The sequence below is a fragment of the Xiphophorus hellerii genome, chromosome 23 (assembly GCF_003331165.1).
Source record: "Xiphophorus hellerii strain 12219 chromosome 23, Xiphophorus_hellerii-4.1, whole genome shotgun sequence".
Lineage (NCBI taxonomy): Eukaryota > Metazoa > Chordata > Actinopteri > Cyprinodontiformes > Poeciliidae > Xiphophorus > Xiphophorus hellerii.
In genome coordinates this window covers 11,313,831-11,326,996 of record NC_045694.1, presented here as the reverse complement: position 1 = coordinate 11,326,996, position 13,166 = coordinate 11,313,831, and the positions used below count along the sequence as shown (strand labels likewise).

General features: G+C 39.9%; 1 protein-coding gene across 9 annotated transcripts in view; it reads left to right on the top strand.

Moving 5' to 3' along the window:
- atp8a1 (ATPase phospholipid transporting 8A1) overlaps positions 1-13,166 on the top strand; it is a 108,769-nt gene that overhangs the window by 70,208 nt on the left and 25,395 nt on the right. For all 9 annotated transcript variants that reach the window (XM_032554408.1, XM_032554407.1, XM_032554410.1 and 6 more), the window contains 3 exons: positions 957-1,129; positions 3,190-3,373; positions 7,871-7,981. In XM_032554408.1, coding sequence (XP_032410299.1) covers positions 957-1,129; positions 3,190-3,373; positions 7,871-7,981 — 468 coding nt within the window. The remainder of the gene's footprint in view (positions 1-956; positions 1,130-3,189; positions 3,374-7,870; positions 7,982-13,166) is intronic.

Sequence of the window (13,166 nt, the reverse complement as noted above, 5' to 3'; positions counted from 1 at the left end):
TCCTCAGCAGTTTGGTATTAGAAGCTGGAGTTAAGATGTAAGCTGATCAGACCTAGCAGTATGAACACCTGCCTGATGGAGAGTTGCCACTAAAGCATCCCTGATTTGCCATACCATGAATTCCACCAATACCTGAAGGTGTGCTGCAGTATCTGATATACTTTAGTAGATGGTACATGTCAAAATAACCTCCACATGTGAAGTTTTATCATAATTTAACAAAACTTTTCATTTTAAAAATGAAAAAATGAACGTTGAAATTTAGACCCCAGTGGGAATGTCTGTAGGGTGAAGAACAATATGTTCTCTACATCGTACATTTGTTCAAGCTTTTTCTGAACAAATGTTTCAGACAAAGCTTGTGGACTTGTTTATTTATTATTTATTCAAAACTCTATGATTCAGGGACTGTTTTTTTTACCTACTACAATACAAAAGAAATCTGCATATTCAAACAAACACGCCTTAAATTTACACACCTCATGAAGAGAGAGTTGATTAAAGAATTCAGTCCAGTTTTTGAAGAAAATTCCTGGGATAAATTAAGGAAATATGACTTATTATAAGTGCTACAAATAGGTTGGAGTAGGACCAAGTCAAAAATAAATATGAGTTTTTAATACCAAGCGTATAGCATTGCAATATACGTACATGACTCTACACAGAGATCATCTACAATACAGACCAAAAGTTTGGACACATTTTCTCATTGAATTCAATGAGAAGGTGTGTCCAAACTTTTGATCTGTACTGTATATGAGGGCCTGTGTGGAGTCTATTTGAGCTACTGTGTGAAACTTATTCAAATTTATACAAAAGGTGCTTCATTGTTCTTCTACATGTGCATTTTCTAAAAACTGCATCAAAGCAAAAGAATAAAGGTTATATTATTGCTTCCAAACAAATATAGCTGTATATAACTAATATTTGTGATTTTCATATTTTGTATCTTTCAGGCAACAAGGGAAATACTTAGCCACCACTGTGGACTTCTGGGAGATGCCATCTACAAGGAAAATGACTTTGCTCTCATTATTGATGGAAAGACTCTTAAATACGCTCTAACGTTCGGAGTGCGTCAGTACTTCCTGGATCTGGCCTTGTCCTGTAAAGCAGTCATTTGTTGCAGGTAAAATTTACTCCTGAAGGAATAAAATAGACCTGAAATACAAGTGAACATTTGAAACATTCCAACAAGCAATCAGTTTTGATTGATTCAGACACAGGATACTAAAGTATGTGTCTAAATGAAATCACAATTCCTAAATTGATGACAACAGAACCTGCAAACATAAAGACAAATTAAACTTGGAGTACTGATAATTCTACTTCTCTGTTATCAAAACTGTATAACACTAATAAATAAAACTGGCAATGAAAAGATACTCCAGTGACCCCCTTTGCCACATAAACTGTAGGAAGTACTTATGTGCTTAAGCGCCTGTGATGGGCTACCAGGCCAGAAATCAGCAGCATGTACTCAATGTACCTTATTACCTTTGCACTGTGTATATGATATCAAATTTTTATTTTTCTTCCCCCTCCAACTGTGTTTGCCTTGGGTACACACAAAGATACACCAGAGAAGGAAAAATTCTTCATAAACCTCAAAAAATAAGCTTTCACAGCTTAACCCTTTAAAGACAGATATAACATTAATTTTCTCTGCGATTTGTTCGCAAAGAGGGATCTTCCATGTTTTACCGTTTTAGGCATGTAAATGTAAAATGTTTCAGATGTGAGCAGTTTATATCTTCATTTTAATTTAGTTTGCTTTTATGACCTAGTTATTAATTAACTGAAAAGAAATTATGAAATGACATCTAGGGAATGATCTGAGTTAATGGTAAATACAAAATATGTGTGAAATATGTCTAAATCAAAGTTGGCTGTGCTGATTATGCTTTTAATGGGTTGAAGGAAACTGCACATTGGATAGATTTTTACTAGAGGTCAGGTGTCAACACAGCAACAGTAAATATACTCTGACTCCTTCTACTTGGACTCCAGTCAAATAACATAAAAAATCTCTACTGGGTGGAGTATATTACTTCATATGGAGCTGTGGACAGATCTTTGCTTCCCTCGATGCATGAAGTGTCAGCAGCTGGCTCGCCGGTTCAAATGGAAAAATACACTTGCAGGTTTGCTCCCTGACGTCCTCGCGTTCTTCACACTAAACGTGCAACAGGTAATAGCTGTCTGACCACCAAGTCAATAAATAACGTTCTCCACTGACTTTAACTGTTAGGAAGGCATGTGCTATTTGATTTCTTGTTATAATGTGAATTCTTTGAACTTATGCATTTCCCTTTGCAGAAATTGTGCTTTTCCACTAAACGTGTGCTCTTTATCCTTTTCTGTGTCTGCAGAAGAGATGTATTGCCTGAGTTTGGTTTTTAACTTCTTTGCTGATACAAATGTATCAAGCTGATTGGATATAAGCTGAAAATATCACAGAATTTGCAATGCTGCACCCAACCAAGACAAATTTTAGCTAATTCCAGTTCCTCCTCAAAAGCTACAAATGCGTTTCTCTTAATTTTACTCCCTTAATAACTTTAATGTGGTAAAATACAACAAATACAAATAAAGTACAACATTCATTCTTTCCAAAAAAGCTTTAAGTTACAAACCTGTCTATTTCCATCACTGAAAATATGAAATTACTTCCTGATTAAACACAGAATGCCATTTCGTTCTTTACCCAAACGTATATGGCTGTCTCTTTTTTTTTTTGCACTGCTCAAAGTTTAAGATCCACTTTAAAATAAAAAGCAACTGTGTATAACTTGAAATTGAAAAATCAGATTCCTGAATTCAATAATTTATTGTAACTATAAAGGAATATTATAGATCTTTTCTTGGGCTGCAATGAATATTATCTATTATTTAAGTACAGTACGTCCAGATTCTTTATACCAGTACTATATTTGATGTTTGTTGTTTAATGCAACGGTTTTAGAAGGACATCAAGAAGACAGGTAGATTCTTTAAAAACTACAACTTATTGAGCTATTTTTATTCATTTTTATGTAAAATTGTTATTGATAAATTATTAATTTATTTAATAAAAATACAACAAAAACTTTATGCACTTAAGATGAATGTTGCATAATAAAAACATTACTTCTTTTGAATTTGCTAAATCATGTATTGCGTAATACAAGTGTCGCTGGTTTCTTTCAGAGTTTCTCCTCTTCAGAAGTCGGAGGTGGTTGAAATGGTGAAGAAACAAGTGAAGGTGATCACATTGGCCATCGGGGACGGAGCCAACGATGTAGGAATGATCCAGTCAGCTCACGTCGGAGTGGGAATCTCTGGCAACGAAGGTTTGCAGGCAGCAAACTCTTCTGACTACTCTATTGCTCAGGTGAGTGCAATAGCATGGACTTCATAAGGAAAGAGGAAGTGTTTTCAAGTTTTTTACATATAAAAAGTGGATAAACTGAAGGATAAGACGTGTTTAAGACCTGAATAGTGTGACACAAACAGTAATACTGAATCTTTAAATTGTTTTTGTGCCTGAATGGCAAACAACACCTAGGAATACACCTGAGCTAAAAGAAACATAAACATCTACTTTGTCTTCTTAGTTTATCAGCAGGGTATAGTGATACATTTCTGTCGTTCCTGTCACTGCCTTCTCATGTGTTTTGTGTGAGTGGTAGGATTGCACATTGTTCTGAATAACAATAGGTGATCTATGAGAATGAGCTGGGGCTTAAAACTGAAGTAGAAACACCTGTAAAACAGGCGCCTGGTGACATCCAATTCCCAACAAAGCTCCACGAAAACGGATTCTGGCAAAATATTGTGTAAATACCTGCTTGCATCCTGGTAACCAGCTCGTCTGGAACACTTTGTCGATATGCGATATGTGTAAGCAACAAAAGCCGGGGAGCTCCTGATTCACCGCCTCGATGTACGGAGCATCGTGTTTCTATTAACGCTAAGAGGCTTTCGAGCATGAGAAACAAAACAGTACATCCTCTGTACTTCAGCATGCAATTACATTTCAAGAGACTTGAAGGCCTTTGATCCACATGACATGTGGAGAGTTTGTATCCTTCAAAACCCAGTGGTCTAATAATCCATTTAGGTTTTGCTCCCGCTTTAAATTAAATTGCACCTCCAGACCTCAACTGGTATTTTACTGCTACAGCACATTAACTGTAATTTGTTGAGTTCAAACCAGAATCAGTCTTAGAAAATTACACAGCTTGTTTTTTTTTTTTATCCTTCTACATGAATTAAATGATCATGAAGAGAATTGGATGAGCTCCTTTCTGCTGGAGATTCATTTTCTTGCTCCTATAGAATCAGGTTTGCTTTCTGAGTCAGTTTCAGGATTAAACATATTTGGGTCATGGCACCTCTGCTGTCCATCTATTGTGGATTCAACTTTTTTCTTTTTTTTTTCTTTTTTTTTTATGAATATGTCCAACACGAGGGTTGGTCATGCTAGCTGGAGCCCACTACTATTTTTACAGATAGTTCTTTGATTATGCTAAGAAGAGGTCGGCAGACCCCCAGAGAAATGATATGTTTGGGAACCTTGAGTAAAAGTACCACAAATTTTCCGTATGAGAAAAACTTTAATCAAAGACATAATATGATGTAATTGCTTTCATTTTAAACAGAAAACGGTAATTCCTTCCTTATGGTAAAAGATGCACATGTGGATTCTTATAGTAATCATTTACACATGAAACAATACATTTAGTAGTGCTTTTGAAGTGCATATGCAGCAGAATATTACATTTTTATGTTGTTCTGCTCTTTATAGAGTAACTAAATTACAATAAGTGAATAGAAGTGGGTAAATTAGGTCATATGCTCAGGTAGCTTTCTTTCAGCCAGCTTACCAACACTGGGCAGCAACAGGTAAGGAAGGAAGTGATTCACTATTTTTTTTTTTCAAAGAATTTCCTGTTGCCTTAGGATACATAAATATGGCAAAGAGGAATAGATCTGGCGCCAGAAAATGAGATAACTTATTTTATCTCATTTTCTTTATTTGCATTGCATTTTTTATTTATAGACTATTCTTTATCTTTGATTTGCCACATCACAATCTAAGTTTACAATTTTGTGAAGCTAAACACTAGAATTTTGGCCACCAGTATTTTGGTTTTTTGGTTTCTGTGTGATGACTTACAGAAAAACCCAGAAAAAAGAAACATTTCTAAGCCCTTTTAACGTCTTGTCCACTTTAATCAGGATTTACTGGACCTGTGGTCCTGACAATAAGCAAGTTCTAAGATGGTTCAGATGCAGAACAAGTATTGGAACGGCCTTCAACAGGGAGAAAGTATAAAGTTCACAAACATTAGAATTTGCCCTGATTTTAGGAAATCTAAGCTTCATTTTTTTTTTAAATATTGGGACTCATGTAATTTGGTTTAAATACCTAAAAGGTTATGATGCAGTCAACTTCAAAGCTGTTGTTTCCTAATTTGTAAAAGATGCAGAGAAGAAAACCTGTCAACTGCACAAACACTTTCAGGGATTTTTTTTTTGCTAAATTGTAAATGGTCTCAAATGTTAAAAAAAAACCTCCATCCATCCATCCATCCATCCATCCATCTTCTTCCGCTTATCCGAGGTCGGGTCGCGGGGGTAGCAGCTTCAGAAGGGAGGCCCAGACTTCCCTCTCCCCAGCCACTTCTTCTAGCTCCTCCGGGGGAATCCCGAGGCGTTCCCAGGCCAGCCGAGAGACATAGTCCCTCCAGCGTGTCCTGGGTCTTCCCCGGGGCCTCCTCCCGGTGGGACGTGCCCGGAACACCTCACCAGGGAGGCGTCTAGGAGGCATCCTGACCAGATGCCCGAGCCACCTCAACTGGCTCCTCTCGATGTGAAGGAGCAGCGGCTCTACTCTGAGTCCCTCCCGGATGACTGAGCTTCTCACCCTATCTCTAAGGGAGAGCCCAGCCACCCTACGGAGAAAACCCATTTCGGCCGCTTGTATCCGCGATCTCGTTCTTTCGGTCATGACCCAAAGCTCATGACCATAGATGAGGGTGGGAACGTAGATCGACCGGTAAATCGAGAGCTTCGCTTTTTGGCTCAGCTCTCTCTTCACCACGACGGACCGGTACAGCGCCCGCTTGACAGCAGACGCTGCGCCAATCCGCCTGTCGATCTCCCGCTCCCTTCTTCCCCCATTCGTGAACAAGATCCCGAGATACTTAAACTCCTCCACTTGGGGCAGGACACCCCCCCTGACCCGGAGAAGGCACTCTACCCTTTTCCGGCTCAAGACCATGGCCTCGGATTTGGAGGCACTGATCCTCATCCCGGCCGCGTCACACTCGGCTGCGAACCGCTCCAGCGAGAGCTGCAGATCACGATCTGATGAAGCCAAAAGGACCACATCGTCTGCAAAAAGCAGAGATGAGATCCTAAGGCCACCAAATCGGATCCCCTCAACACCTTGGCTGCGCCTAGAAATTCTGTCCATGAAAGTGATGAACAGAATCGGTGACAAAGGGCAGCCCTGGCGGAGTCCAACTCTCACCGGAAACGAGCCCGACTTACTGCCGGCAATGCGGACCAGACTCTGACACCGGTCATACAGGGACCTGACAGCCCGTATCAAAGGGCCCGGTACCCCATACTCCCGGAGAACCCCCCACAGGGCTCCCCGAGGGACACGGTCGAACGCCTTCTCCAGGTCCACAAAACACATGTAGACTGGTTGGGCGAACTCCCATGCACCCTCCAGGACCCTGCCGAGGGTGTAGAGCTGGTCCAGCGTTCCACGACCAGGACGAAAACCACACTGCTCTTCCTGAATCCGAGGTTCGACTATCCGACGGACCCTCCTCTCCAGGACCCCTGAATAGACCTTGCCAGGGAGGCTTAAGAGTGTGACCCCTCTATAATTGGAGCACACCCTCCGGTCCCCCTTTTTGAACAGGGGGACCACCACCCCAGTCTGCCAATCCAGGGGAACTGCCCCCGATGTCCATGCGACATTGCAGAGTCGCGTCAACCAACACAACCCTACAACATCCAGAGCCTTAAGGAACTCCGGGCGGATCTCATCCACCCCCGGGGCCCTGCCACCGAGGAGCTTTTTAACCACCTCGGCGACCTCGTCCCCAGAGATTGGAGAGCCCAACCCAGAGTCCCCAGGCTCCGCTTCCTCAGTGGAAGGCATGTTGGTGGGATTGAGGAGGTCTTCGAAGTACTCTGCCCACCGGCCCACAACGTCCCGTTAAAAAAACCTGTTTAAAAAAAATCAGAAGTTTTAGGCCTGATAATGAATTAAATTCTTAAATGGAAAGTACACAGCAACCACAGTTCGACTTTCCCTACAGTTTCTGTTGTTGATGCAGTTGCTCTGTAAATCAGTGCTACTTTATATCTGGATTAAGGCCTAGTTTCTATCTAATAATCTTAATTTACCTGCAGTCCAGCTTTTGCTGGGTTTTATAAATTTTTGCCTTCCTTTATTCACATGTTTTATTGTAAAGATAAGTCCATAATTTGAAAATTTAACATAAGCTCTAAATAATAGCATAACCACAAAGCCACTGAAGTGTAATGCACAGCTTTTGGAGACCAATACCCCTATACGAACCTCGCTAATTGCTGCAATTTAAAGCTTGGCCCTGCAGCCTGTGACTGGTCTTTTCTGGAATGTGTTAGTGAGGGATTTGGCCAAAATCTTATACTGGTCCTTCAGATTTCTGCAGGGGAAAAAAAAAGACTAAGCACTTGCTTTAATCTTAAAGTACATTTTGCTGCTTCAGTGTTCCAGCTATGATCTCTAATTATGAAGAACGATTAGAGCTGTGCTGCACTCAGGCTTCCGCTCTTCATTCATCATGTCGTTGCCCTCCATTTCCTCCCTCCCACACAGTTCAAATACTTGAAGAATCTGCTGCTCGTCCATGGAGCCTGGAATTACAACCGTGTAGCCAAATGCATCCTGTACTGCTTCTACAAGAACATTGTACTCTACATTATTGAGGTAAGTTGAACAAAGTTTCTCCATACTAAAAATAATGCCAAGAATCAGATGGATATAAAAAATATTGACCAAATAACATAAAAGAAAATGTTCCCTGTTATTTTCAGTGATAATTAATATCCTGAGCTAAGAAAATTCATAAACTCTTCAAGATATCATTGATGACACCTACTGTAGTTTTATCTGGTGTTCAAGCTAGACCCAAGTTACTACAATCAGCGATCAGTTTGTGAACCTGCTCACTTCATCAGGCGCTACGACAGGCTGACCGCCATGTTGTCAGTAGACGGGCTTTAGATAGATTTTCATGTTAGTCCCTGCCTCTGTTATTCTGTGTATGATGGGTTTGATTGCATTTGACAGATACCAGACTCAGTGCAGATAGCTGCTTCAGAGCCATCACTAAGAGTGACCAGACTGGCTAAGTAGCTGCTATCAGCAGTAGCAGTCCTTATCACCACCAGTGTTCAGATGTTCTTATCCATCTGTTTATTCATTGTGTCTTTTCAGAGATTCAAACCTGGACACTACTGAGAGTTTCATCGCAGATTGCAAAATAGTACAGACTCAGTCATTCAGCTGAGAAAACAGGCAAATTAACTACTTTGTACTGTGTCAAATGCTTGCAGCGTTTCTCCAAATGGCAGTTTTCCAGCAATATTAAATGAAAACATCTCTTAATCACTGTTGTACAAATGGAAATCATCTGGCTCATTTTAATTTATCATGCAATTAATTGATTTATTGCTTGTTACTTACAAGTTTAGCCAAATGGTTACCAATGTTAATTCTATCTTTTACCGTTCTTATTGGAGCACTACACTCATTACAAATGCTTTGATAACCTTCCAAACTAAATAGATATAAACATAACTATCCTTGACGCAACTTAAAATGTGACAGTTATGACATACCTTATTTTTTATTTCCTATATAAAAAAATTACTTGCTTTTACCAGATGCAGAAAATCAGCCCCAAAACAAAACCGCCTCCATGATTCCACATTTGAGGGTCTTTGAAAGCTTAATTTCAGTTTCTATAAACATACTGCAGGGTTGATGTAGCTGGCCAAAATAAATCAGTTCAAGGGATTTTCTCCCAGAAACTTTGGCACCTGTCAGCATTCATTTTGTGAGATTCCAGTTTGGCCCTTTTATGGAGGGCAGCTGTCTATAATGAAACCCCCTAGGTCTTGTCCGATGGAGTTCATGATGCTTCACACTTGCACAAAAGTACAACCAGAAAATTACGCACATTGATGACTTTGGGGTTCAGCTTGAATGGTTGACTGGTCATCTGGGCTCTTTTTCTACCAACCTCCGGTTGCATTTCCTCTTGTATCTACATCATGGCATGTTGGTCATGTTCCTATAAAACATATTGGTTTTGGATAACAGTGGAAACAGTTTTCATTCTGTCTGTGCTCCTCAGACATCTCTTGCCTTGCCTTTCTCTAATCTGTGTTTCAGTGTGACGCACAAAATAACAATCTATCCAGCTGCATGTCTATTCCCTTTAAACCTGGCACCTGAAAAATAAGATGCCATATATGAGAAAATGTATTTAACTTCCAGTTCGGAGCCAAAAAATGGTTCTTCTCCATTTGAAATATAGTCAGTGGAAAACATTAAAACATAGGCAAGATTAACAAACACCGAATAAAACAAGAAGGTATGTTGCAACATTTTCTGCTGTCGTTGTGGATGAAAAGCAGACATTAAACACAGTGTTTAAAATATGAGCACTGTTTTTCTTTCGTTGACATTTTCTGAGACAGTTTGACCTCGGATGGCTTTCAAGTTTATTTGCCATGAAAAATCAGTCAGCTACCCAAGACATTCCAGTGCGTGTGTCCTTTATAGACAATGTAACATGAAGAAAGAGACTACAAGTGCATTTTTGTTTCCATTACATCTGCTCAACCACACTACCCTTTTCAGGATCAGGTTAAGTTGAAGTTACACACACAAATCCAAGGGAAAATTTAATTTTAGACTAATTTGATTATATGACAACGAACCCTTACATTTGACATTTCATTCTTTCACGAAAATTGAATTACTTTCATCTGTTGCTTTTTATCATCAAGTGTTTCACATTCTATTGTAAGGGACTAAAAATAGGATGCTTTCCAGAAGTGAAGGATATGTAATCAAGACAACATCTTTGTTTTTGTTTTTTGTATTTGCTGTTTGAAATTCACCAGGCTGCATGCCAGTGATTTTACCAAAACGTGACTCTACCATCTAGAGTTTGAGCACACATTTGTGGCCCTCCAGCTTCTTCCCCCCACTCATGTGTTTAGGGGTCTGAAGCAGATAATGAGACATGTATCCAGTCTTTCACTGGTTCAGTATTTGCAGTGTCCGAACATAAACCCACCTTCAGCTCCAGGGTATGATTAAAAGCTACGTTTGTTGCACTAGTGGATTTACGTTTGAGTACTCATCTTTTTTCTGTTCAACTTTAAGGTTGGTTTGCAAGAAGAGAATTGGCCGTTAATAGAAATTTTGACGTTCTGTTCTCCACATCATTGTCCTACACACTGATGAGTACAATATGAATACTAGAGACTCAATGGATAGGTCTCTTTCATCTGCCTCTCTATCCCCAAACTCTGATTCTTTAGAAAAGCCCTTCTGTTGCTTCAGGGGCTATTGAGAGATTTGACCATGGGTGCAAACGCTTGGAGCAGTTAATGATTTTGTCAGTCATTATGGGGTTTATTATAAGTGCATAAGACTGTTTCTTAACTGCATGGTTGACCAGTGCATCTACCTCACAGTTTCTTTTGGCTTCAATGATTCTGTTGCATGGAAGTCTAAACCTCAATGTTTTTTTTGTTTTGTTTTTTGTACAAATCAACTTTGTAATTTTTTATTTTTATTTTTTTAAAGGGCATTTTTATTTCCACAACTGAGCCTACATAGAAGCACCATTCAATACACTTACAAGTCTTTGTGGGTAGATATCTTAGCTTTGCTGATCTGGATGCTGAAATATTTTTCCATTCTTTTTTTGCTTAATAGCTTAAGCTTCTTCATACTGGATGGATGGGTTGTTTTTGAGTCTTGCCATAAATTCTTAGTTAAAGTCTTGGGTAAATAGTTTAATATTTTATTGCTTTTTTAAACATCTGTACCACATTCTCCCTGACCTGTCTGGTATGTTCCTTAGCCTTCTTGATGCCATTTCTCCATTAATGATCTCTAACAAACCTCACAGATAATCTGTAATGAGAATAAAATAGACACAAGTAAATTCTATTTACTGGGACAATTGGTTACACTGTTTTTTATTTGGTGTGTCAAAGTAAAATGGGTAGAACAAAAATGCAAACCTCAGTTATTGGATTTTTGTTTGTGAAATAATCTTTAAAAACATTTTTTTTCCACTTCATAATTATGCATTACTTGGTTGCTTTTAGACATAAAATCCTGAGAGATCACATTAAAGTCTATACTGTAGTTGTAGGATGACAAAAAAAAAGTTCAGTGAATCTGAATATCTTTGTGCAAGGCCTTGCCTTTCTTAAACAAAATGGTTTCAAGAAACCCTGAGTTTAATTCCCAAGTTTGACTTTGGAACAAGTTACAATTGGATAAAGAACAGCAATAAAAAGACTTGAATTTATTCACTTTAAGACTGGGAAGCCTTTGTGAAAGAATCCATAGCAACTCTATTGAAATGTGCACTCTTTGTAGCTTCTTATGTTTGATTGACATAACGTAGGGCGCTACTTGGGGACATGATGGACGAGTGATACATATGAGGCGATTATAAAATTCTCATTAGATCATGCTCACTGTGGTTCAGGAATGCTCTGAGTAGAGGAGTAAAATCTTACCGACCTGAATTAATACTTAAAGGCCGAGCTTGGCATTGTAATACAACCTCTGTTTGGAGCTTCACATATTTCCAGCATATTAATCAGCTCCCTTTTTGTCATCTGCTTTATACTTTGCTTGCTTTGTGAATGAATTCAATTAGCAATCCCGCAGAGCCAAACTTAAGAGTATCCAGACTCGGGACTATTGGGGACAAATGTCACTCCCACCCAGCCTCTTCCTGACCGAGGCTCTTATACAACTCTGCAGCGATGTGGAGCGACCTTGGAATCGGTGATTTTTCATTTGCTGATGAATATGCAAGTCTCTTTAGTTGCTCGTCTACCCCCTTTTTGTTCCCCCTCCAGCTCCTGCTTTGCTCCAACAATGTTTTCATGATGTGCAGTGAGGGAGAGAGGCCAGCCACACCCCTTCACTGAGTGGCACTCAATGAGGGGAAGAAAAAAGGGAAGTAAAATCCTGCCTGGTACTTCCCCTAATGAGCAAATCAATGCATCTGTCCCTCAAGAGATGGGGAGAGTGAGAAAGAGAGCGAAGCCATTGGAACCTGGAGGATGAGGCCAAAACACTCACACAGAAGCAGCAACCCTACCATGTGAATAGGAGGCTTTTTAAACTTAGCACAACAATATATCGGCCCAGAGGCTCTTATTGAGCAGATCTGTAATTAATTCAGCAGTTTGACCTACCCACAAGCTGCTCCGTACCAACCCTTGAGCCTTCCTAACAGCTGAACCTGCCTCATGACTTGAGCTTCATCCATACACTGCATAACTCCTTGCAATGGAATCTGAATGCAATTCTAAACAAGCCGAGATCCAAAACATCTGAGGTTGTGGTTCTATTGTCTTTGCATTCAGAGCCATCTGGTTCCATTTTCATCTGAACATCCCACGTGATTTAACAGGCCGCTCATGTAAAAAAAAAAAAAAAAAAAATCATCATGATAGAGTGGACCTGACAGAGGATCGGTCATTGGTGGGTGTGACAGAAGCTGAAAGGTGCGGGGCAGGATCTGGGCACACAGGGAAAGTTGGGATTTATCGGCTGGCCCCCCAGTATTTGTTGTCATGCATATGCTAACCCGATGTAATGGGAAAAACCAGCGGGCAGACTGGTATTGGTCATGTAGACACTGGCAGCAGCGGTGGGCGGGGCCGCCAAACAAGCTTTGTCCCGATGTGAGAATTTGTAGCAGTTCATGCCTTCATAATGACATTAAATGAAGCGAGGAAATTCCTGGTAGGCCATGGCCAAAACACAGCTTCCCTTATGTTCTCTTGACAGTTTTGGCAGCAGCTAAAGCCTGTCCTGGATCACCAATTGTCAAACTTCA